At 37.7% G+C, this 23,850-nt stretch overlaps 2 protein-coding genes across 2 annotated transcripts; both read left to right on the top strand.

The window, feature by feature from the left end:
- Window positions 1-6,340: 6,340 nt before the first annotated feature.
- Window positions 6,341-8,213, top strand: LOC112048915 (esterase FE4-like). The gene is made up of 2 exons (XM_024086619.2): window positions 6,341-6,526; window positions 6,948-8,213. The coding sequence occupies exons 1-2, from the start codon at window positions 6,341-6,343 to the stop codon at window positions 8,211-8,213; spliced, it is 1,452 nt and encodes a 483-aa protein (XP_023942387.2).
- Window positions 8,214-17,847: 9,634 nt separating this feature from the next.
- Window positions 17,848-21,762, top strand: LOC112048919 (esterase FE4). Its single transcript, XM_024086624.2, has 3 exons — window positions 17,848-18,118; window positions 18,416-19,689; window positions 21,518-21,762. Exons 1-3 carry the CDS (start codon window positions 17,933-17,935, stop codon window positions 21,696-21,698), a joined length of 1,641 nt encoding a protein of 546 aa, XP_023942392.2. The 5' UTR covers window positions 17,848-17,932; the 3' UTR covers window positions 21,699-21,762.
- Window positions 21,763-23,850: the final 2,088 nt, after the last annotated feature.

Genomic DNA, 23,850 nt, shown 5'->3' with positions numbered 1-23,850 from the left:
GAATAGAATAGAATTATTTTTATTAGCTCGTCATGTTAACTGGGTTGTGAGGCTGAGGGCCACTTACAGTCCGCAATACTCAAATAGCGTTCAACTTTAATTGAATAAAATCTACTCTATGTGAAAGTTTGTGAATATTTTGTCATTCCTTCGTTATTATAAACTTCAGTATCAACCCATATTCGGCTCACTGCAGAGTTCGAGTCTCCTCGCAGAGTGAGAGGAGACTCGAACTCGGTTAGGAAAATAGTCTACCACTCTGGCCCAATGCCGATTGGCGGACTTCACATATGCAGAGAATTAAGAAAAATCTTAGGTATGCAGGTTTCCTCACCATGTTTTTCCTTCACCGTTTGAGACACGTGATATTTAATTTCATAAAATGCACACAACTGAAAACTTGGAGGTGCATGCCCCGGACCGGATTCGAACCCACACCCTCCAGAATCGGAGGCAGAGGTCATATCCACTGGGCTATCACGGTCTAGACACTTAGCAGATTGAAATTCGTAATAGAGATAGTTTATCATTATCATAAGCCGATGGACACTGGATATAGGCCTCTTATAAGGAATGCCAAATAACCACGAACAGAGTTCAGTGTGCATAATGGCAGTTTTCAATGTTTCATACTGTGACTATCGCGTAAACGTAAACGCGAATTTCTATGGAATTGCAACAGTTGTGCGGTCGTGCCACTAGATGACGCTGTTTCAATTCCTTATAAATACGCGTTTACGGCTACGCGATCGTCACAGTATCAAAACATTGAAAACTGCCACTAAGCACACATAACTTAGATTAATATAGAGTAGGTGTCAAAGCACCCCTCAGGTAATCAGTTCTAATATCATAGACTTAGTTTAACGTAATAATTATGTAACTTTTAATTAAAGCAAAAATATTGTAAAAAATTAAAGATTTATTTTATGGTTGTAATTCTATGTACAAATTAAATTGAATTATCACAATGTTTTGTGTTATCCTATTCTTATATTTAATTACCTTGTCATTGTAATTTTACTACTGTGTATTTATGGTTGGACATAAAAATTAATTATTATATTGATGTTGTTTAGAGATTTCTTCTGCACGTGTGAAGTAAATTCTATTTAGCCGCGTTTCTCTGTTAGTAATATGTGTATCTCTGTCAACAATATAATCGTTTGAATTTTCAGACTCACAATTCAGACCAGATCAGCTGCTAAGCTGGAGTCTCTTCTCAGAATGAGAGGGGTTAGGCCAATAGTCTACCACGCTGGCCCAGTGCCGATTGGCAGACTTAACACACGCAGAGAATTAAGAAAATTCTCTGGCATGCAGGTTTCCTCACGATGTTTTTCCTTCACCGTTTGAGACACGTGATTTTTAATTTCTAAAAATGCACATAACTGAAAAGTTGGAGGTGCATGTCCCGGACCAGATTCGAACCCACACCCTCCGGAATCGGAGGCAGAGGCATATCCACTGGGCTATCACGGCCAATTATCCTCATGATATTTTATTAGATATTCCTAGCTATTTATTTTATGCATATGTTATTAAATAAAAAACCTTGATTAGATAATAATATCCATCTAATAGAAAAAAATATAATAATGCTATTTTTTCCGTTCCGTGATTACTACAATGCAATGATGATTACCAAATTGCCCTATAGGAATTAAAATTAAAATTATACCTATGCCTTTTAACGACCTCCGTGACGCAGTGGTATGCGCGGCGTATTTACAAAAACGGAGATCCTGGGTTCGATCCCCGGCTGGGCAGATTGAGATTTTCTAAATTGGTCCATGTCTGGCTGGTGGGAGGCTTCGTTCGTGGCTAGTTACCACCCTGCTGGCAAAGACGTACCGCCAATCGATTTAGCGTTCTGGTACGATGTCGTCAAGAAACCGAAAGGAGTGATTTTCATCCTCCTTCTAACAAGTTAGCCCGCTTCCATCTTAGAATGCATCATCACTTACCATCAGGTGAGATTGTAGTCAAGGGCTAACTTGTAAATAATAATAAAAAAAAGCCTTTGGGTGGCAAGAAACACTGAAGCCGGAAGGCCATTCTACTTTAGCGGATCTGAAACGTAAATGAAAAATTGCCTGAGGGAAACAGAAAAGGACATATTTTCTTTCTTTGTTTCTTCTTTACACTATTATTAACGCGTTCGAAAAATAGCCGGCCTTATATAAAATGCGTAAAGTTAACGCGAAGTTTGCTAACAACTTAGTAAGTAAACTTTCTGTCCCGCGGGACGGAAACGGCCGAACACTTGTGTTGGCGATTTACTGGCAAGGATCAACATAAAATAACACAACAAAGTTCCCGAGTGTATACTGTATGTTATCTGGGTAATACGCCTGAGGCCGATATTGTTTACTTCCTTAACCAAATACTTATTTTGCTATCTATCAAGTACTTGGTTACCTATTTATTTGCTAGATGCAGGTGGCTCAGGATCGTGATGTTTGGAAGTCGCTACAATTAGGCCTATGTCCTGCAGTGGACGTTTATCGGCTGTTATGATGTTTTTATTTATTCTTTACAAGTTAGCCCTTAACTACAACCTCATCTGATGGTAAGTGGTGATGCAATTGAGATGGAAGCGGGTTAACTTGGTAGGATGAAAATCCACCCCTTTCGGTTTCAACATTGTACCGGAACGCTAAATCGCTTGGCGGTATGTCTTTGCCGGTAGTGTGATAATTAGCCACGGCCAAAGCCTCCCACCAGCCAAAAATAATGATAATGATGATGATATTATCTAATATCTATAATTTACCTCTTTACTTTATTAGTTAGGTTATGCAACTTTGAATCCTGAGGTCCTGGGATCGAGTACTAAATCTGAAATATTAAGATTTTCTACTCAATATTCATTTATTTCAATAAGGCACGCGGTCACACGATGCGATGCGGTCACACGATGCGTTGCGGCGGCGGTGCGGCGGCGGTGCGGCGGCGGTGCGGCGGCGGTGCGGCAGCGGTGCGGCGGTATATAAGGATGGTTAAATAATTGGTTTAAAAAAGTATATTTCTTGAAGAAAAATACATTTTTGTATCACTATTATTCTACGGCAAAATGCATACGGCAAATACGGCATCCGGTGTCGGCGAAATAACATTTGAGCTTAAAAAATAGACCAATCAAAAGTCTTCAAAAAATATCGTAAAACTCAGGCTGTATGGTCAACGATCTTAGCTTACCCTATGCTTTACTTTTGTAGACAAATTAAAGATGAATTAAAATGTCGTAAAAAGCTGTAGCAAACTTTTTGATAAAGGTTAGGGAAGGCCTTGTTTTGGGCATTCTCCTTTATTCACTCAAGTGATGAGGAAAATCTGTGAGTTGAAACAATATCACATACAGGGGGGTATTTCTAAAATTATTATCTATCAAGGTGCTGGTAATGTAATCTTTGAGTAGGTATATAGATAGCTTTATACCGATATTGTTTCAAGTGTACTTGACATGTCTTTAAGATTCAGTAGTTAGATATTTAAATAGAAATTGTACCTACAACGGAGTTAATTAGTAGATACAAGATAATTATCATAATATCACATTACACTAATATTATAAAGGCGAAAGTTTGTGTGTGTGTAAGTGTGATGTGTTTAAGTTTGTTTGTTTGTATGTTGTATGTTTGTTCCTTTGTAACGCTGCGGCTACAAAAGCGATTTGAAATTTGGAATGGAAATGGATTTTATTCTGGATTAACACATAGGCTACTTTTTATTCCGGAAAAAAACTATGTTTCCCGCGGGATTTGTGAAAAACTGAATTCCACGCGGATGAAGTCGCGGGCGTCCGCTAGTTTTAAAATATTAACGAATCTTCGACATTTTAAAAATGATTTTACACCTGCCCAACGTAGATAACGAGTAGCGAAATCAAATTATACCTATTCAAGAAGATTAAGTCAAGGTTCTATAATAAGCGGTCATCTTGTCCTTGTCGTGATGGCCCAGTGGATATGACCTCTGCCTGCGATTCTGGAGGGCGTAGGTTCAAATCCGGTAAGGAGCATGCACCTACAACTTTTCAGCTATGTGCATTTTAAGAAATTAAATACCACGTGTCTCAAACAATGAAGGAATAACAAATACCTGGGAATTTTCTTACTAATCTACGTGTGTGAAGTCTGCCAAACCGCATTGGGCCAGCGTGGTGGACTATTGGCCTAACCAATCCTATTCTAAAAGGAGACTCGTGCTTAGCAGTGAGCCGAATTTGAGTTGATAATGATGATGACTTTGTAGCGCACTGAAGGAATGTTTAAAGTTAAGTTAAATAGTTACGGGGTCAAATTGACCCCGTGCCACAACTATGCAAAAGTACGTGTTCAAAACGCCTCTCAAGACACGAAAGTACATCAGCGCCGACTTGAATGTGTCAAAAATGGCTAAATATTAAAAAATTAAAAAATAAAAATAGAATTTATCATTTCGGGAACCCTAAATCTGTAAATGATGAAGCCGGATGGGTAAATTACTTGGCAATGGGTGTTCATTTTATTTTATGTATATTTAGATTGCTATCAGTTTGTAGATATTGTTCAATTTTCCCGACGTGTGGTTTAGTTAAAGCCATAAACATACTGATAACATTATACGCCTGCCCGAGAGTTGCTATTCAATTTGAACAAAACTGTATGATGGCCTAGTTATCGTAGATATCCCGCAGCTTCACATAAATATACTGTATAATGAAAACCTATTGATTTCCGTTCTGGCCATTTCACCCGCCTACAATTTCCAACGCGTAGCTAAAGGTATAACTCGTTAAAAAGCAATTTGACTCTTTTTACAGAATGTAGACAACAGGAATGTTTAGAGAATTTGAGTTTTAGTTGCGACATTTTTGTCTGCCTTAATAATAGCTATTACTGGATACGTAGTTTTATACAATGTAATACATAATTATATGGCTTTTCCCTATATTTATGTTTGACCTTTAAATATTGTAAATTGATATATAGGCATATTTAGATTTAAGTAATAGTTTTTGTCTATATATTTGCTGGGAAGTAACAAAAAGTGAGCAGGATTGATGAGTGGCTACGTTACTCGTCCTGCCGCGAATATTCATGGAAATATTCGCCAAGTAACATTGGAAAAACCGACATATACATATAAGGAATAACATTTACACGGTACATGAAAATTGTAGTTCAAAAAAATACATTGTGTTGATTGAATTAGCAGACGTCGGCAACCTTAGAATCTGCTGCTAAGCACATCTATACTTCGGTGTTTATTTGTTCTGATCGTGTAAGTGCCGTGAGCTCCCTATCAACAACAGATAGGTGTCAACAGATCTGAATCGTACGTATAGAACGCTAGATTATTATTAGACAATGGTAATCATAATTTAAAAATATATTAGAAATAAAAATAATTTAAAACCAAACCAAATACGCTTTGTTTCGAGAAGAGCCATCACAAACTCAGTCAGGGTTTATTTTTTTATCACCATTTTACAAATGTATCTAGAACTAAGTACACAATCGTACAGTGCAATTCAAGACCAACCTTTTTATTATTTAAACAATCTTTAACATTATAATTAAGATTTTTCTAAATGAATGTTTTTGCTTTACTCCATCAACGAATTAAACATTTGGAGCGTTTGTCGTTATTTGTGCGTACTCCATCTTTAAATAAAGAGATACTAAGGATCATCTTCAAGTGGTGTTTACCGATAAACACTTGGGTTTTAAAAGATGAATGTTTGTCCACAATATAAATTATTTGAAACTATTCAATTGAATAGACGACCGGTGTGTTGGTAAATTGCCAAATATTATTAATTTTTCAAAGTTTATTAGAGTGTATACAAAATCGAAAGAGGTAAAAATAAATTTAACGACTAATATTATATATGTTATCGCTGCGTAGCAACGACTTACGGTACGGACGGCCTCAGTGTGCTCGTGGCGTTCGAGCCGTCCACATCTCTTGTTGTGTAATTCTTTATGGGTTACTTTAGATAGGCGGGGAGAGTGACTCGAGTGGAAAAGGGGAGTGTTTGTATACAGTCAAAGGTACCTTTAACCCTACTCACATCGTTCACAAGTACGTGACTTCACTCAAGGTCATTCTCTGCCATTCTAGAGTCTTATTTTGGTTACAGTTTGATTTGTTAATTAAGTTGTCCTGATAAGTGTTGTGAATCATAACCTTTGTTCGACATTAGTTTTCTTAATTTTGTACACCTTTGAGTCCACTAAAATATACTTACCTACTTCATAACTTCATAAATATTTCTTATTATTACTATACAAAAGATGACTAGATAATAGTGTCGTCATACGTCTCAGTTTTTCAGTTAACGTCAGCAAGCATGTTCCGACGCGACTGGTTTTTGTACATTTGCGGGTACTTTATGTTAGTGACGTGTCAAACACCGTCTAAAACTGTGACAATAGATCAAGGCCCAGTTAAAGGTTATAGGTCACCTAAAGGAGACGTCTTTGTATTTTACGGAATACCATATGCTACAGCACCGACGGGAACTCAAAAGTTTAGGGTAAGATGTTGTATTCTAAGTATTAATAGTTATGTTATAAATTCTTAGCTGAGGCTTAGATGGTAGCGGGCTAACTTGTCAGGACAATCCACACCCCTTTCGGTTTCTACACGACATCGTACCGGAACGCTAAATCGCTTGGCAGTACGTCTTTACCGGTAGGGAGGTAACTAGCCACGGCCGAAACCTCCCACCAGCCTGACCTAGACCAATTAAGAAAACCTCAATCGGCCCAGCCGGGGATTGAACCCAGGACCTCCGTCTTGTAAATTCACCGCGCATACCACTGCGCCACGAGGCCGTCAAATGCGCCTGCCGTAGTTATTACAGCAATTTTATCAATAATCGAATATGGTGGTCAACTAATAAGGTTTTATTTCTATAACAATTCTTGAAAATTCATTGATTTCCATTGTTACAGCCACCGTTACCTCCACCATCTTGGACAGATACATTGGAAGCAGTTGAGAACAACATAATATGCCCTCAAAATCTTGGATTGAGAAATGTCATAGGAGATTTTAAAATGCAAGAAGACTGTCTGATCGCAAATGTATACGTACCAGACACTGAAGAAAGAAACCTCCCAGTGGTTGTGTATGTTCATGGAGGAGCATATCAGTTTGGATATGGTGCCGACGTATCACCAATAAATATGGTCAATAGCAAGAAAATTGTAGCTGTGAACTTTAATTATCGTGTTGGAGCTCATGGATTACTGTGTCTTGGTACGAAAAACGTGCCGGGCAATGCTGGCATGAAAGACCAAGTGGCATTACTCAGATGGGTTCAAAATAATATAGCGCAGTTTGGGGGTAATCCAAATGAAGTCACTATCAGTGGTTGTAGCGCTGGAGGTTCTTCTGTTGATCTGTTGATGTTGTCAAAGGCCACAAAAGGGTTATTTAATAGAGTTGTACCAGAAAGTGGATCCAATACTGCTTCGTTTAGTGTGCAAGTAGATCCCATTGCAAATGCGAAAATGATAGCAAACGAATTGAATGTAAGTGTTGATGATTTTGATGGCTTGGAAAATTTCTACAAGACAGCACCATATGAGATGTTGTACAAAATAAATGTAGGAGAACAGAAAGATACGTCAACAGTTTTTGCTCCTTGTATTGAACGCGATATTGGCGAAGAGATGTTCCTAGACGATCACCCAGTAAATATCTTAAAGAGTGGGGAATATCCAAAATATCCAATGTTGTACGGCATTACTGATATGGAAGGTCTTTACAGGGTGAATAATTTTGATACTTGGAAAGATGAAATGAACGAAAATTTCGCTGTATTTCTACCAGAAGATTTACAATTTGAAAACGAAGAAGTAAAACAAGAAGTTGCTCAAAAAATTAAGCAATTTTATTTCGGAGAAGAACCAGTAAGTGAAGCGAATATATTACAATATGTGCAATATTTTACGGATGTAATGTTTGGAGTTGGGGCTGCAAAAAACGTTGAACTTCAAGTGGAAGCCGGGAATAACCAAATATATTTATATGAATACGCGTTTGTTGATGATAGCGTTGATTATGTCCCTTACACAAATATCCGTGGAGCTCGCCACTGCTCACAAGGACGTGCGGTATGGGATGCAAATGATGAAAGCAAACTCTCAGAAGAATTTAGAAATATGAAATCAGTTATGAGAGAATTATGGTTAAATTTCATTACGACAGGGTAAGTGTCACTAAAATTTGTTTAATTGAAACATTTTAGAACAACAAATATATAATTATAATTGTTACTTTTTACAGAAAACCAGTCCTAGATGGCTCCAAATATCTAGCGTGGCCACCAGTCGGACGAAACCGATCACCATACATGCTTCTCAATACTACTCTTGAACTCAAAAATTCTTTCCTTGGAAATCGTGCCACATTTTGGGATGAGATATACGAAAAGCATTTTAGAATGCCCATTAAACCAAATGCATTTTTATAAGATACTAGCGGACGCCCGCGACTTCGTCCGCGTAAATTTCGATGTCAACTTTACTACTACCCCTACCCTACCCTACAACTACCCTACCACTACCCCAACCCTACCCTACCACTACATCTACCCTACCCCTACCCTACCCCTACCCCCCACCCTACCCCTACCCTACCCCAAACCTACTCCTACCTTACCCCTACCTTACCTACACCCTACCCCATCCTACCCCTACCCTCCCCGTACCCTATCCTTTCCTACTCCTATCACACCCGTACCCCTATCTCACGCCTATCCTACCCCTACCCTACCACTTCCCTATCCTACCCGTACCTCTACCCTACCACTACCCTACCTCTACCCCTACCCTAAACCCGGCCCTAAACCTACCCTACCCCTACACTACCCCTACGCTTCCCTACCCGTACCCTACCCTACCCTGTAACTTCTCTATCTTACTCCTACCCTTAGCAAAATCGGTCCAGTCCTTCGAGAGTAGTAGTATGACCAAGACAAATAGAGACTTCTATGCTAATAATATAAAGAGGTAAAGTTCGTGTGGACTACTGGACCGATTTGGAAAATTGTTTTACCAATAGAAAGCTACGTTATTTGCGAGTGTCATAGGCTATGTTTGATCCCCATATTCACATAGGAACGGGAACTACGTAAATGAAAGCGCCGGGCGTCATATAGCGGAATTTCTGCGTCTTTTAGAAATTTTGTATTATCTCCGAAACTATTTAAGTAATTAACATACTGTAAAGGGCAAATCTTATCTCCATAATATCCTTGTGATTATTAAATAATTTATTTTAATAAGGATTAAAGTTTAGTTGTTTAAATAATGACGTAAACCTAAGTATATGAAATTAATAATTTTTAAAACACAAAAGGTACTATATCTGCTAATATATAGAAGATAGATATATGGTGTCGCGGACTTTTTTGTAGAACTTTTAAAGATACATAAAGTCTCCATACATTAATTTCAATTTTACACAATAGTTAAGGCAGCGCACGCGAATAAGTCTGTTTAAGAGGATTTTCAGTCCGACCTGTATGACAAAAACTGTGATAACTCGGCTAATATATATGATACCAATATTAAATATAGCCTATAGCACTCCCCGATACTGTAGCATTCTACTGGTGAAAGAATTTTTAAAATCGGACCAGTAGTTCCGAAGATTACCCCATTTAAAAAATGTGACAAACTTACAAACTTTACCTCTTTATAATATTAGTATAGGTTGTGTCTAGTAATTTTAAATATTGGATAGAAGCAGGCGTTACTTTGCGGAAGTTCATCATGATTATATAATGATTTATTTATTTTGCTATCATCCGCGAAAATTCGGCGAACCCATGCGACAACGTCACCCAGGTCCGACAAAATACTCTCTACGTACGTTTCACCCCGAAACCGGAGCATCCTCAGGAGATGTTGACTCTACAACGTGCAATTGCAAAGTGTCGTTTTCGACGACGATCGGGTCTTCCACGGTAACCCCCACGGGTCACGGGGTAACAGTGATCGGGGCGTTGGCCCCTCTCTGTGATGCTCGACGCCGCCTGCAACGACAGGCGGGGCGCTGGGTGGGACCTGTTTAGGTCCGTGGTGTCAACACCGGGTTTTTCAGATCCGGTGCTATCTTGCCGCATCGCGATCGAGCTCGCAGGTATCGCGGGCGATTTGCGGTACTGTGGCAGAGTGGTAAATCCTGGTGGTGCTACACCCACTGCTCAGCGAGGTCGAGCTCGCCGGAGAAACTCCGGCAAGCGCCCGTCAGCCAGCAGTGAGGAAGTGGTCATGTCCGGGGGGGGTTCAGGAGATCAGGTCTCGTGGCAGTCCTCGTGCGTCCGGCGGACGTCGATGGTATGGCGCGATACCTCGCAGGTGCTGGGATCGCGCTCCGTCAGCGCGCGCGAACATTGAGATGCTCAGGCGGCGAATGTGGTCGTCCAGGCTCTCTATGTTCAGATCTCTGGAGATGACCTGGTTCCGTACGTAGCGTGGGGCGGCGGTAATTGTGCGCAGCGACAGTGACTGCTGCGCTCGTAGCGATTTGCGGCCCGACTCGCAGACCAGCGCGTACCACGCTGGGGCTGGGTATGTAAGGCGCGTGCGGATGTATGCTTTGTAGATACCCAGCTTCGCACGGAGAGGCAGCTGAGACGCTAGCACAGGGCGCAAGAGGCTCCGTGCGGCTCGCGTCTGCGTGACCACATTTTTCACGTGGTGTCGCATGGAGAGATTCCTGTCTATGGTCACTCCGAGGTATTTAGCCGTCGGGGACCATTCGACAGTCTCATCCATTAGTGACACCGGGGACGGTAGGTGGGATCGCCCTATGTAGATCGCCTGGGTTTTCGCCACGTTGACCTTGAGTCTCCAGGTCTCTAGCCAGTGGGGAAGTGCGTCCAGTGCGCGCTGCATTTTGATCGCCGCGTGTCGGCCCGACAGCGATGTGGTTATAAACGCGGCGTCGTCGGCGTACAGCGCAAGCATGGCGCCGTTCGCAACTGGGATGTCGTCCGTATATCTGCTGTAGCAGACGGGCGACAGGCAGCTTCCCTGGGGCACACCGGCACGTATGGGCCGTTCCGTGGACAAGGCGTCTTCAACCGCCACTTGAAAACGTCTGTCCAGTAGAAAGGTGTTCACAGTCTTAACTACTCGACGAGGAGTAGTAGACGTGGACAACTTGTACACTAGGCCGGTGTGCCAGACGCGATCGAACGCTTTTTCCATATCGAGGAATACTGCGATGGAGTGCTCTCGCTTGTTGTGGGCGGCAGCGAGGTGATGCAGTACCCTCGTCACTTGGAGTGTCGTAGAGTGTTCGGCACGGACCGAACACTCTACGACACTCCAAGTGACGAGGTAAGTAAGTAAAGAAGGTGGGGCAAGAGGTGGGCGTTGCCAAGATACTCATAATATAAGCAATTTATCTCGATGCGAGATTGGTGGGCAACGCCCACCTCTTGCCCCACCTACTTTTTGGTCTATAAAAGACGAAGCAAAGGTCGAAAACGACACTTTGCAATTGCACGTTGTAGAGTCAACATCTCCTGAGGATGCTCCGGTTTCGGGGTGAAACGTACGTAGAGAGTATTTTGTCGGACCTGGGTGACGTTGTCGCATGGGTTCGCCGAATTTTCGCGGATGATAGCAAAATAAATAAATCATTATATAATCTAGTAATTTTATCATAAAATTAAAAATCTACGAATATCAAAATCTTTTATTGCTTAATTAATTATATTTAATATTTTAATGTATAATTCGATATTTTGTACCAAAACCTTGTTTATCTATTGCCAAAGACTAAACTGAACATTGTGCAGAAGATTTATCAACTTGTATTTTAATCATTATTAGTCTATTTTAAAGACCCACTACAGTGCTGGACCACTACGGCGTGGAGTTTTAAGCTACCACGCTGCCCCAATGCAGATTTACGAGTTTAGAGACAATGTTGGATTTTGCAACATTCCCTTTAATATGTTAAAGTTAACAATAACGTGATCTTCGAGGCTGAAAATGCTTACCGAGAACTTCTTAGAAGAAATAAGTTCAATACAATATAGGCAGTTAACACTTCAGATATTTAAAAATTAACAGATATAATAATAATTAAAACTAAAGCAGTAGGAGATAAAGTTAGATTTCAGTTTCTTGAGCATTATTATGGTCACAGTACATAGAAAAAAAAGCTTATTCAGAATATTTTTTAATTAAATAATGTTCTTAGTAAAAGCTTAAACCTACCTTAAGTTTAAGGCCATTGAGCTGTATAGATGTAAAGCGAACATGAAAACAGCAATGGGAATCAAACGACGCAGAGCCATTTTTAAATATTCACAAAGGACTCGAAAAAGGTTCACAACCCACTGAGTCGGATAATTTAAAATCGATGGGGACCAAACATCTAAATAAACAAACATCTTTTAAGAAAATGGATTAACGGAATATAGGTTAGTTAAACTAGACTTTAAAAGTTTGTTACGATGTCAGTTAAGTTGAATTAAAAACCAATTTTATTATTGTTGAAGAAAGTAAAATATCTTAAGCGTTTAACTTTAATTGACCCTTTAGAAAAGGTTTTTAGTTTATTTTATTGATGGAATCTTCCATCTTTTAGGATTTCAAGTGGCCTGCAACAGTCCCTGCCTCGTTATATGAAAGTCGAGCAGTCGAGTTACGAGCAGAATACGAAAACGAGATATTGTAAAAACTGAATTTAACCCTTTTTCAAAATGACGAAAAATGCACATAGAAAATCTTGGACGAAAAGGAGAATGCCAGATCCTGACCCAGTCCTAACTCGGAATTTTGCGGAAAATGTAAATGTACTAAAAATATCCAATTTTTAAATAATTGTTTTTTATTAAACCATTTTTACTGTTAAACTCCGGAATAAAAATCTGCCAAAAAAAGTAATTCAATCCATTACGGTATTTCCTTGTAACAGACATTGTTTACTTATTTTTTAAAAACCTTATTTCGCTCATTCGCAACAAGATAGACACAACTCAAAATTTATGATAATTGAGTTATTGATACAGCTATGTAGAAAATTCGATTTTCTATTTGCTGCAAAAACATCATTTATCTAAGGTCTTTTATTAGAAAAGGAGCGCAAATTCTTTTTATAGTGTCGTTGTAGCGCTGTCTCTTTAACTTTCGCGGCTCTCGACAACAGTGACATATGTTCAGTTGTGAATGAGGCAAAATAGCGGCCGGCTATACGGTACTCATGAAGGAGGACATCTTTTGAATTAGAATGTTCTTACAGGTAAGTTCAACACACTTCATTGATAAATGTTTTTAAGCATTTCGTCACAATATCTAATATGCCTTTCATGCAGATAAATATTTATAATATCTGTACAGACATATTTTGTGTTATGACGTTACTGCAGAAAACATTATTATTACAACTAATAATAACAGTTATTATGTCGTTTTTGATAATAAGCAAAACATTTCATTCATTGAAATCATAAATATGTTTGTTATTAAGCCGTTATTGTATAAAATTAACAGTGAGTTTTTAATTAAATTTTAATTATAAATTGTTATGCGTCGTTTTAGTTAATAATAAAAATGTAATTTTCAGACAGACAATGTCGTTTCCAAGAAACTCGAGAGGTAAAAAAAATCCTAGCGTTGCACGATAAAAGAAACACAACCAATGAAGAAGTTGTACAGAAATACCTACCAGAGTACCTTCTTCACTGTATTTATTTATGTTTTAAGTACTTACTACACAATAGTAATAGTAATTCATCACAGTAATTTACAATTTCCTTACTGGAACGGTATTGTAGCCTGTAGTAATGGGACTGTAGGATCTTTAACTAAAACTTGAAATTAACATAATTTTTAGTAATTTTCAGATAACAAAGAGAATAACGATGATTTGTCGTTCAGCTCATTATCAGATATACTCTCATGATGATACTTATTGAGAGGGTTAGTGTTTTATATACTTGAAGTGATTTAAAGAAGTAGTTTTTTAACCTATTATTACAGAATTTAATTGCAATTCCATCAACTTCATCACGAAATATTCCAAGTCCAAGCTAAAATAGAAAGAAAACATAAGCAAAAAATGAAGCTAGTTGGCGGAGAAATGTGATTAAAAAGCTAAACTGTTCGAAGACGTTTGTCTTCAGGCTATTGGCCAATTATATATTAGTTGATGATAACTGAGGTACACATAACAAGCACCCAAAACTGGACGACGTCATAAAGGGAGACAGCATACGAAATTATATAAAGACTATACCAAAAATAGAGTCCCATTAAACGAGAGTCAATACAACAAGGTCAATACAGTTTTCATAGACGGAAGTAAGAAAATAAGTGATATTCACAGTAATTATGTTGAGCTCAAAAGCAAAATAACCAACCTTATGGGAATTATGTTAAATTTTATAAAATATTTTAAAGAAAATAGAAAAGATGACCACGAGAACCATTTAAAAGAAAAACAATTATGTTGAGAATAAAAAGCTTAAGCAAGTTAAATGTTTTAAATTTTACCATTTGTGATTTAAAAACTAACAAGGTAGAATGCTATGTTTGGGACGAGTCGAATGCCAACAGAGGAGTTTATGACTTAGGAACTTGTGTCTCTTTACTTTGTGCCATTCCTGTAATAATAACGATAGTTAGACGTAAGCCAATTGTTGATTTTACAGATTTAATACTTTAAACTACTATGTTCTTGATTTTCTTTATTCCAAACGTCAATAAATATTTCTTTCTATATCGGCATTTTTTGTGATAATTACTAACTATCGACTCCAAAAGAAGAAAATTTTATCGTGTATAGCGTCATAAGCCTACATAATTAAAAAAAAATATCTTGTTTATCTGCAATAATGACACTAGTGATACCTGGTGTCACAAAAACCTTCGTATCTCTTTGAATAAATATGAAACTTAAAGTTTTATACTTTTTATTATATAAAATGATAATCACATTGTCATGTTTAATCTATAAAAACAACAAAAATAAAGATTTTCTCCCGTAAATCGAATTATAAACCTTGAAAATGCTCTCCTGTAAAACAGTACTTTTTGAGAAATGTCAATGTTGTTGCAAATGAGCGATTTCGACTTTGGGTTCGAGCCCTTTAAAGCGCTTTTATTCCATTTTAATCACTTTAGGTTCCAAATGGCTAGAATCCAGAGCTGTGAAGTCTGATCAAAATGTAAAAATATCTGTCATACCACTGTTAAAACACGTAATAGACACCTCGGAGTAATTTGAAAATAATAAAATCACGCTTGTTGTAATATAATGCAATACATTAAAACAAGTACGTGTGTATTTACGCGTGCCAAGGGCCTGTGTATTTACAAAAATCCAATCACGACGCTTTATATTTATCTATTTTATTCATGATAAACTGCACATACTTAACCTTAAAATTAAACTTCAGCTTAGATTTTTTTTTTAAATGATATATAATATGTTGTTGCAAATTAATTTTTTTAGTGGGTTAAACTTCTATACATTGTCTGGCATTGTCCTTTAAAGTTAAGCTTTTCTAGGCTCTCCGCACATCAAATCCAAAATTCAGCTCATTCTCGGTTAATTTGCATTTCCAAATGTATACGAGTATATTATCTGGACCATTATGTACAATACAAATTTATTAAATCATGTGACACACAAAAAAACCTAAAATATTCATTAACGACTGACGCCCCGCGGTTTCACCCGTGTACCTAGTTTGCGTTCCTGTGAGAATACGGGGATAAAATATAGCCTATGGCACTCAAAAACAACATGCCGTTCTAGTGGTAAATGATTTTTTTAAATCAGTTCAATAGATCCAGAAATTACCCCTACAACACCACAAACTATCTCTTTGTAATATACTCGTAAATATAGATGTATAGTTGAGAAATTACAAAAAGATTATGAATGGTTTAATCAGCTAAAGGGGAATGCCCACCGGCCCATACAACGTCGACCCAGGGAATCCAGGTATACTCCTGTATAAAAGTATATGGACATGTTATTATGATGTTTAATTTTTTTTTTTATTGAGAAAGAATACAATAAGGAACTTAAGCTAACTTATCCTAATAACTATACAAATAATGCCCACGTGGAATGGTGGCAAGAATACTGGCTGCATTTCCGCGCTGGACAGCCAGGCTGATCCTTTGCGCAAAAAATGAGCCAGCCCTTCTGTCACCAGTCGAGGCAACAAGCCGCGGTGAAATGGTACGGAAAAATTTTTTGGCACTGCGACTCCATGGCCCAAGGGTCTCCACGGCAAAAGGTACAAATATGGAACTCTCTGTCAGAGAGGCATACTTGAGCCACTTACCGGTTTCAGCTTTTTCTGCTGCGGCGCCCGGTCTTGATGTTTAAATAAGGATGTGGTTAAATAATTGACTTAATAAATGTATATTTTTTGAAGAAAAATACATTTTTTTATCACTCTTCTAGGGCAAAATGGTCGCCGGTGTACTAAAGCTGTGAAAACATCTGAAGCTGTATTATTATTTTCTGTTACTAACAAGCTTAACAAACAAGAAAACGAACAAACAACCCTATAATAAGCTTTCAATAATATCGTAAAACTCAGGCTGAATGGTCAACTATTTTAGCTTGTCCCCGTTGTGGACAATTTAAAGGCGAATTAAAAATGTCGTATAACGTCGTCGTTGGTGTAGCAAACTTTTTTTGATAAAGTTATGATTTCTTTATTAATGTAGAATTATCAAGTTTTTTTTAGATTAATGTAAATTGCCGGGTGCTTAGGGTAGATTTGGGCCTGGGATGGGCAATTTTCTTTTGTTAATTCAACTATTTATTATGTTTTTATTTTAAATCGTAAATACATAATTAATTTGCCACTATCGCACACTGCTAGTATGTACGTTTTTGTAGGCATTTTGTATTATAGAAAAAATACAAACCCAAAAAATTAAGGGGAAAAACAAGCAACAGGTATTAGATAGAAGCAGGCGTTACTTTGCGTAAGTTCATCATGAATATATAATAATTTATTTATTTTGCTATCATCCGCGAAATGCCGACGAACCAATGCGACAACGTCACCCAGGTCCGACAAAATACTCTCTACGTACATTTCACCCCGAAACCGGAGCATCCTCGGGAGATGTTGACTCTACAACGTGCTATTGCAAAGTGCAATTGCACGTTGTAGAGTGACGTTGTCGCATGGGTTCGTCGGCTTTTCGCGGATGATAGCAAAATAAATAAAGTATTATATAAGCAACAGGTATGGTGCTCTTCGTATGCAATAATAATATATATTTTAAGATAAATGTCACAATAACAAATACACTGATAGTATGCAATTTATTATGATTAAAGATAAGGTTCAATGTTCTGAATAAGTACCTACTGACTGTATTTTGTGATTGCTTAAATATTTTTGTCATTTGTATCTGTCATCACATCTTGATCATAAAATTATCATTTTATTATCAGATCAACATTACGTCTTTTGTGTTTATTATATAAATGAAAGACATTTTTAGATACTTGTTTGAAAGGGCACTGGCTTAACACGTACGAGGTAAGCGTTGGTTTTCGATTTAAAATATGATATATTTTTTTATCTTTTTCATATTTGTTGAAAACGAAATTTTTGTTGAAAAATCCGAGAGAACAGTTAATAATTATGTTAGACTGTGTAGACAAACTGCCAGGCAAAAAAAATACGCGAAATAACCTTCCGTGCTGGGGTTAAAATGTAATAAAAACAAATTTTAATAATAGTCTCTTAATGATCATAAACAATGATATAACATAGAATGCGATAATAATTGTAATTATAAATTTTTAATGGGCAGACTGACTTATACGAATTCGCGCGTTTATCGTGGCCATAATAATTGTAGTTAACTTTAAATATATTTCAATAAAATATTCAATTTATTTTTAGAAAAAAAAATCTACAGCTATGTTGTGGCATATGCTTGTAGTTTGCTCGTTTGCAGCTATAGTGTCAGGAAGGAGTACCTCAGATTCACTACTCGTAAATATCGAGCAAGGGCCTGTAAAGGGATACAAACCATCTCAAGGAGGTCTTTATGTGTTCTATAATATACCTTATGCAACAGCGCCTACTGGAACTGAAAGATTCAGGGTGAGAAAATACAATATTTTGCCTATATGTTTTAATTTATGTTGCCTATTTATTTCATCGGTTTTCAGGTTAAATCTAGATAAATAACTAACTATATTTAACTAGCTAACACTTTAAGTAAATTAATAGAAATAGAAAGATAATGCAGTAATGTGTTTTGTATCTAAAAAAATTAAGAGGTTAAAATCATTATTTTGTCAATTAAGAATGTTCTAATAGCCATTAAAATTTTACGATTTAATATATTACTTTATGTTATTGCTAACTGATTTTTAATCGTCAATATTTTTTATACAGCCACCTCTTCCGCCACCAACATGGACTGAACCTTTTGAAGCGGTTCAAAGCAAAATTGTAATGTGTCCACAAGGGATGCCCAACTGGAACGCGAATCAAGAAAACCGTATTCAAATGCAAGAAGATTGTTTGATAGCAAACGTATATGTCCCTGATACAGACGAAAAAAATCTCCCCGTTATTGTATACGTACATGGCGGAGCGTACCAACTCGGACATGGGACTGATATGGAAGCAACAACCCTGGTCAAAACAAGAAACATAATTGCTGTCAGTTTTAACTATCGTCTAGGAGCTCATGGCTTACTCTGCCTAGGAACTAAAGGCATACCCGGCAACGCTGGTATGAAAGACCAAGTAGCCTTACTTCGGTGGGTACAAAGTAACATTGCGCAATTTGGTGGGAATCCCAATGATGTTACTATTGATGGATGGAGTGCAGGTGCTTCGTCAGTTGATCTAATAATGCTATCAAAGATGGCAAGAGGATTGTTTCATAAAGTTATACCGGAAAGTGGTTCTAATACCGCATCATTCAGTGTTCAAGTTGATCCTCTTGCAAACGCTAGAAATGTCGCAAAAGAATTAAGATTTAATGACATCGATAATATAGATGCACTAGAAAATTTCTTCCTCAATGCACCCATAGACTCTTTGTGGTCCGTAAACGTTTTTACTAGTAAAAATAGTTCCGTGGTGTTTTCTCCGTGCATAGAACGAGACATTGGAGAGGAAATGTTCCTCGACGATCATCCAGTAAATATTTTAAAGAGCGGCGACTATCCCAAAGTGCCAATGCTGTATGGCATTTCTGAAATGGAGGGTATATTCCGTGTAGGATTTTTTGGACTTTGGAGAAATGCAATGAATGAAAAATTTTCTGACTTTTTCCCAGAAGACTTAGAATTTGAAGACGAGAATGAAAGAAACGAGGTGGCAAGCAAAGTTAAACAATTTTACTTTGGAAACGAGCCTGTCGGTGAAAATAATATTCTATCTTACGTGGATTACTTCACAGATGTAATGTTTGGATACGGAACAGCAAGAGCTGTGCAGTTGCAAGTAGAAGCTGGCAATAACCAAATTTATTTATATATCTACGGATTCGCCGACGAAAGTGAAGACTATATATTACACACAAACGTTCGTGGTGCTACACACTGTGCACAAACTAATGCCGTGATGGATCAAGGAGACGAAAGTAAACTTTCCGCAGAAAATCAAAAAATTAAGGCTGTTATGAGAGATTTATGGGGAACCTTTATAAAAACAGGGTAAGAAATTTAACATCTTTTTAAAATGTGTCGAGTTGTCACCCATAGCTTTCTTCATTGGTTACTGTTATTTAGCATAAATTAAAATAGAATGACGCTTGACAAGGTCCGCTTGTTAATTATTAATTATACATGTAATTTTATTGTGTTTGTTCAGTAGATGTCAAAATCGTATATTTTTATCGACTTACAACGACACGCTAATCGTTTAAGTTACATATAGATCTGTTTTTACAACCGCAAAAGTTTTAAAAATTGAAAATGTATGCGAATTCTTTATCGATAGACTAGTTATCCGCTATTACCCTATATTTTTGAAAATGTCATTCACATACTTTCTTTTTATTTTCGAAGCGTTAGTGTTTGTAGAAAGAGAATCAATAAGTTGTTTGGCATGCCCCTATAGCCAAGTGGCACGACGAACCTCTTTCTACGATCGCAAACGCTACGAAAAGTAGAAAAATGTATGGGAATGACAGATCTTGATCACGTGACCTGTCGATAGCAAATGTCATTCCTATACATTTTTTTAGTTTTTGAAGCGTTTGCGATTGTAGAAAGAGAATCGTCGTGCTACAGGAGATGGCTAGATCGGCTCGTCTATTAACTTCCGTCTACGTACATTTAATACTCAGTGTAGAAAGATAACAAGATCAAAAAGATCACTGATACGAGTAATGTGATTTGAACTTCCTATACTCGTAATATCTGTAAAATAAATATTTATTACATTTTTTTTTTATTCTTTACAAGTTAGCCCTTGACTACAATCTCACCTGATGGTAAGTGATGATGCAGTCTAAGATGGAAGCGGGCTAACTTGTTAAGAGGAGGATGAAAATCCACACCCCTTTCGGTTTCTACACGGCATCGTACCGGAACGCTAAATCGCTTGGCGGTACGTCTTTGCCGGTAGGGTGGTAACTAGCCACGGCCGAAGCCTCCCACCAGCCAGACCTGGACAAATTAAGAAAATCTCAATCTGCCCAGCCGGGGATCGAACCCAGGACCTCCGTTTTATAAATCCACCGCGCATACCACTGCGCCACGGAGGCCGTCAAAAAAAATGTATTTATTACATAATGACTACCATATCTAATAATAATAAACTGAGTCAGGAATAAAATATAACCCATACAAATCAACAATTTGACATTCGCATTTATTACTATAAATATGTCAAATAAATATGCAAGATATAAATATGTCAAATAATATAACAAAATGAGTTTTGTATTCCCTTGAGCCATGTATGAGAGAGAGTTTTTCCTCATTAATTGTACAAAAAACAAATAGTATACGGTTTTGGTATGAAATAAGTTCTTTAACCGACTTCAAAAAAGGAGGAGGTTCTGTGTTCCGCTGTACCAACCCATGTTTATGTTCACCGATATTACCATCGTTTGTGTGATTTTAAAAATATATTTTGAGGGTGGACCCATTAGTATTCAGGGTCTGATGATGTGATCCTAGAGAAATTGAGATAAATCGAAATTCAAAATTTAATTAATTAATTTCAAGTAGGCTAAGTTTACAAGCACTTTTGATACGTTAATTGACTATTTATAAAGATTCTACCACCGCACCGGTTTGGAAAGCAGGTTCTGCTGATAAGAAACCGGCAATAAACTCAACAGTTGCTCTTTTTACAAAAAAAAATAAAAAAAAAAACTCTTACAACTCATACTTTGTGTGATTTGGATATTTTTTAAGTAACTTGCGCATTTGCTTATGACACTTTGTGAAGATGAACTTATGATGGAGACCTCAAATGGCCTATGTAGTTGCATATGCATTTTGAAGTTTTGTATTTAACTTTTCATTACAGAAAACCCGTCCCAGAAGGTTCTGAATACCCAGCGTGGCCCGCCGTGGGGGTAAACCGGGCACCTTACATGTACCTGAACAGCAAACTGGAGTTGAGAGGTTCATTCCTGGGAAGCCGAGCTACGTTCTGGGACGATATTTACAGCAAACACTTCAGAATGCCAGTACCACCGACTCATTAGAAATGTATCTAAAAATAATTGGACTGAAATTGACTGAAAACCGAAATAAAGCTTGAAGTTTTTATACACATAATATATTTGATGTTGTCTTTTGTGTCGACTGACCTAGACGTTTCGCACGTTTTTGGTTTCATGGTATTTCAAGAATGCGCCATATTAGATTCAAAATGGCGTCATTCAGTTAATATTAATACAATTAGATTGTATTTATCAGATTACTATCTCTGATAATTCAAATTTCACCTATTCGCGGTACATCTTGTGACCCAAGAACTGATAAATTTCAACTTGATTACATAATAATAATATATATAAATATCTCCCAATTTTTTAGGTTGAAGAACTAAGTTGCAAGATTTGGTAGGACTTGTATTGATTGATCTGGTACATTCGGACAAATCCCAAAATTTGGAAATGTCTTAAAGACAGGGTTCTTGTATTACCTAAAAGTTTCGGTTTTCTCACACCGTCCCTGGTATTAGGCATTGGAGGTCATTATAACATTATCGACCCATACTCGTTTATCTAGCATCTTCATAATCATAACACAAACTTATCAGCTCCTTCAGATCACGTAATCTAACTAGAGGTATTTCCTGATATGAGAGATGATCATATCTGCATATCCTCTGATTGATCGTAAATCGTTATCGTTTCATATATATCATTTGACTCGTAAAACAATAATAATAATAAAAATAATCATTCTCTTTATAAAACTTATCGTAAAACGTAACATCTATACTAATATTATAGAACTGAAGAGTTTGTTTGTTTGGTTGAACGCGCTTTTTGAAGAACACGAAAGTTTTATTAACCTATTACACACTCCATTCCTGCGGGCATTCCTTTCGGTTTCTACACCTCCCACCAGCCAGACCTGGACCAATTAAGAAAACCTCAATCGGTCCAGTCGGGGATCAAACCTTCATCTTGTAAGTCCACTGCGCATACCACTGCGCCACGGAGGCCGGCAAAAATTCACGCGGATGAAGTCGAGGGCGTCCGCTAGTTTATTACTATAGTAAACCTTCTGGTTTATATCCCTGTACGCCGATTTTACAGTAATAAAAATGCAACTGCGGGCCCGAATTAGATCCTGTATTTGTCGATCCACTGAACAGTGAAATAGACTGGTTACTTTCTGAATACATAATGTTTTCTTTATATTTTCCCTATTTACCTACTCTATTTTTAGTGCCTTCTATTTTTATATTGAATATGCCACGACTGTTATCGATTAAGATATTATTTATCTAGTTATCAGTGGATGCTTATAAGCACTGCTACTTAAGAGCTGATTCGCGGGCGTTTTCAGATTATTTGATATTTATAATTATCATAAATTATATTATCACTAGCGGACGCCCGCGACTTCGTCCGCGTAAAATTCGATGTCAACTTTACTACTTCCCTACCCTACCCCTACCCTACCCTACCCTTACCCTACCATTACCCCTACCCCTACCCTACCCAACCCCTACCCCCACCCTAACCCTACCCTACCCCTACCCTACCTTACCTACACCTTACCCCCATCCTACCCGTACCCTCCCTGTACCCTATGTCTTTCCTACCCCTATCTCACGCCTATCCTACCCCTACCCTACCTCTACCCACACCCTACCCCTACCCCACCCCGGCCAATTTTTGAAATTGGACCAGTAGTTCCGAAGATTACCCCATTTAAAGAATGTTACAAAATTACAAACTTTACCTCTAGTATTAGTATAGATTCTCAACCCATATTCGGCTCACTGCTGAGCTCAAGTCTCCTCTCAGAATGAGAGAGGTTAGGCCAATAGTTCACCGCGCTGGCCCAATGGGGATTAGCAGACTACACACACGCAGAGAATTAAGAAAATTCTCTGGTGTGCAGGTTTCCTCACGATGTTTTCCTTCACCGTTTGAGACACGTGATGTTTAATTTTTTAACCGACTTCCAAAAAGGAGGAGGTTCTACGTAATCCTCTGCGTGTGTGAAGTCTGCCAATCCGCATTGGGCCAGCGTGGTAGACTATTGGCCTAAACTCTCAATCTGAAAGGAGACTCGAGCTCCACAGTGAACCGAATATGGGTTGATAATGATGATGATGATGAACGGTGATAATGTTTGACTTTGTAATGATCACCACGTAAGTGATAATGACCG

This window comes from Bicyclus anynana, chromosome 8 (assembly GCF_947172395.1).
Source record: "Bicyclus anynana chromosome 8, ilBicAnyn1.1, whole genome shotgun sequence".
NCBI lineage: Eukaryota > Metazoa > Arthropoda > Insecta > Lepidoptera > Nymphalidae > Bicyclus > Bicyclus anynana.
Note: the sequence above shows the minus strand (reverse complement) of the source record. Positions and strands in the feature narration are given on the sequence as shown.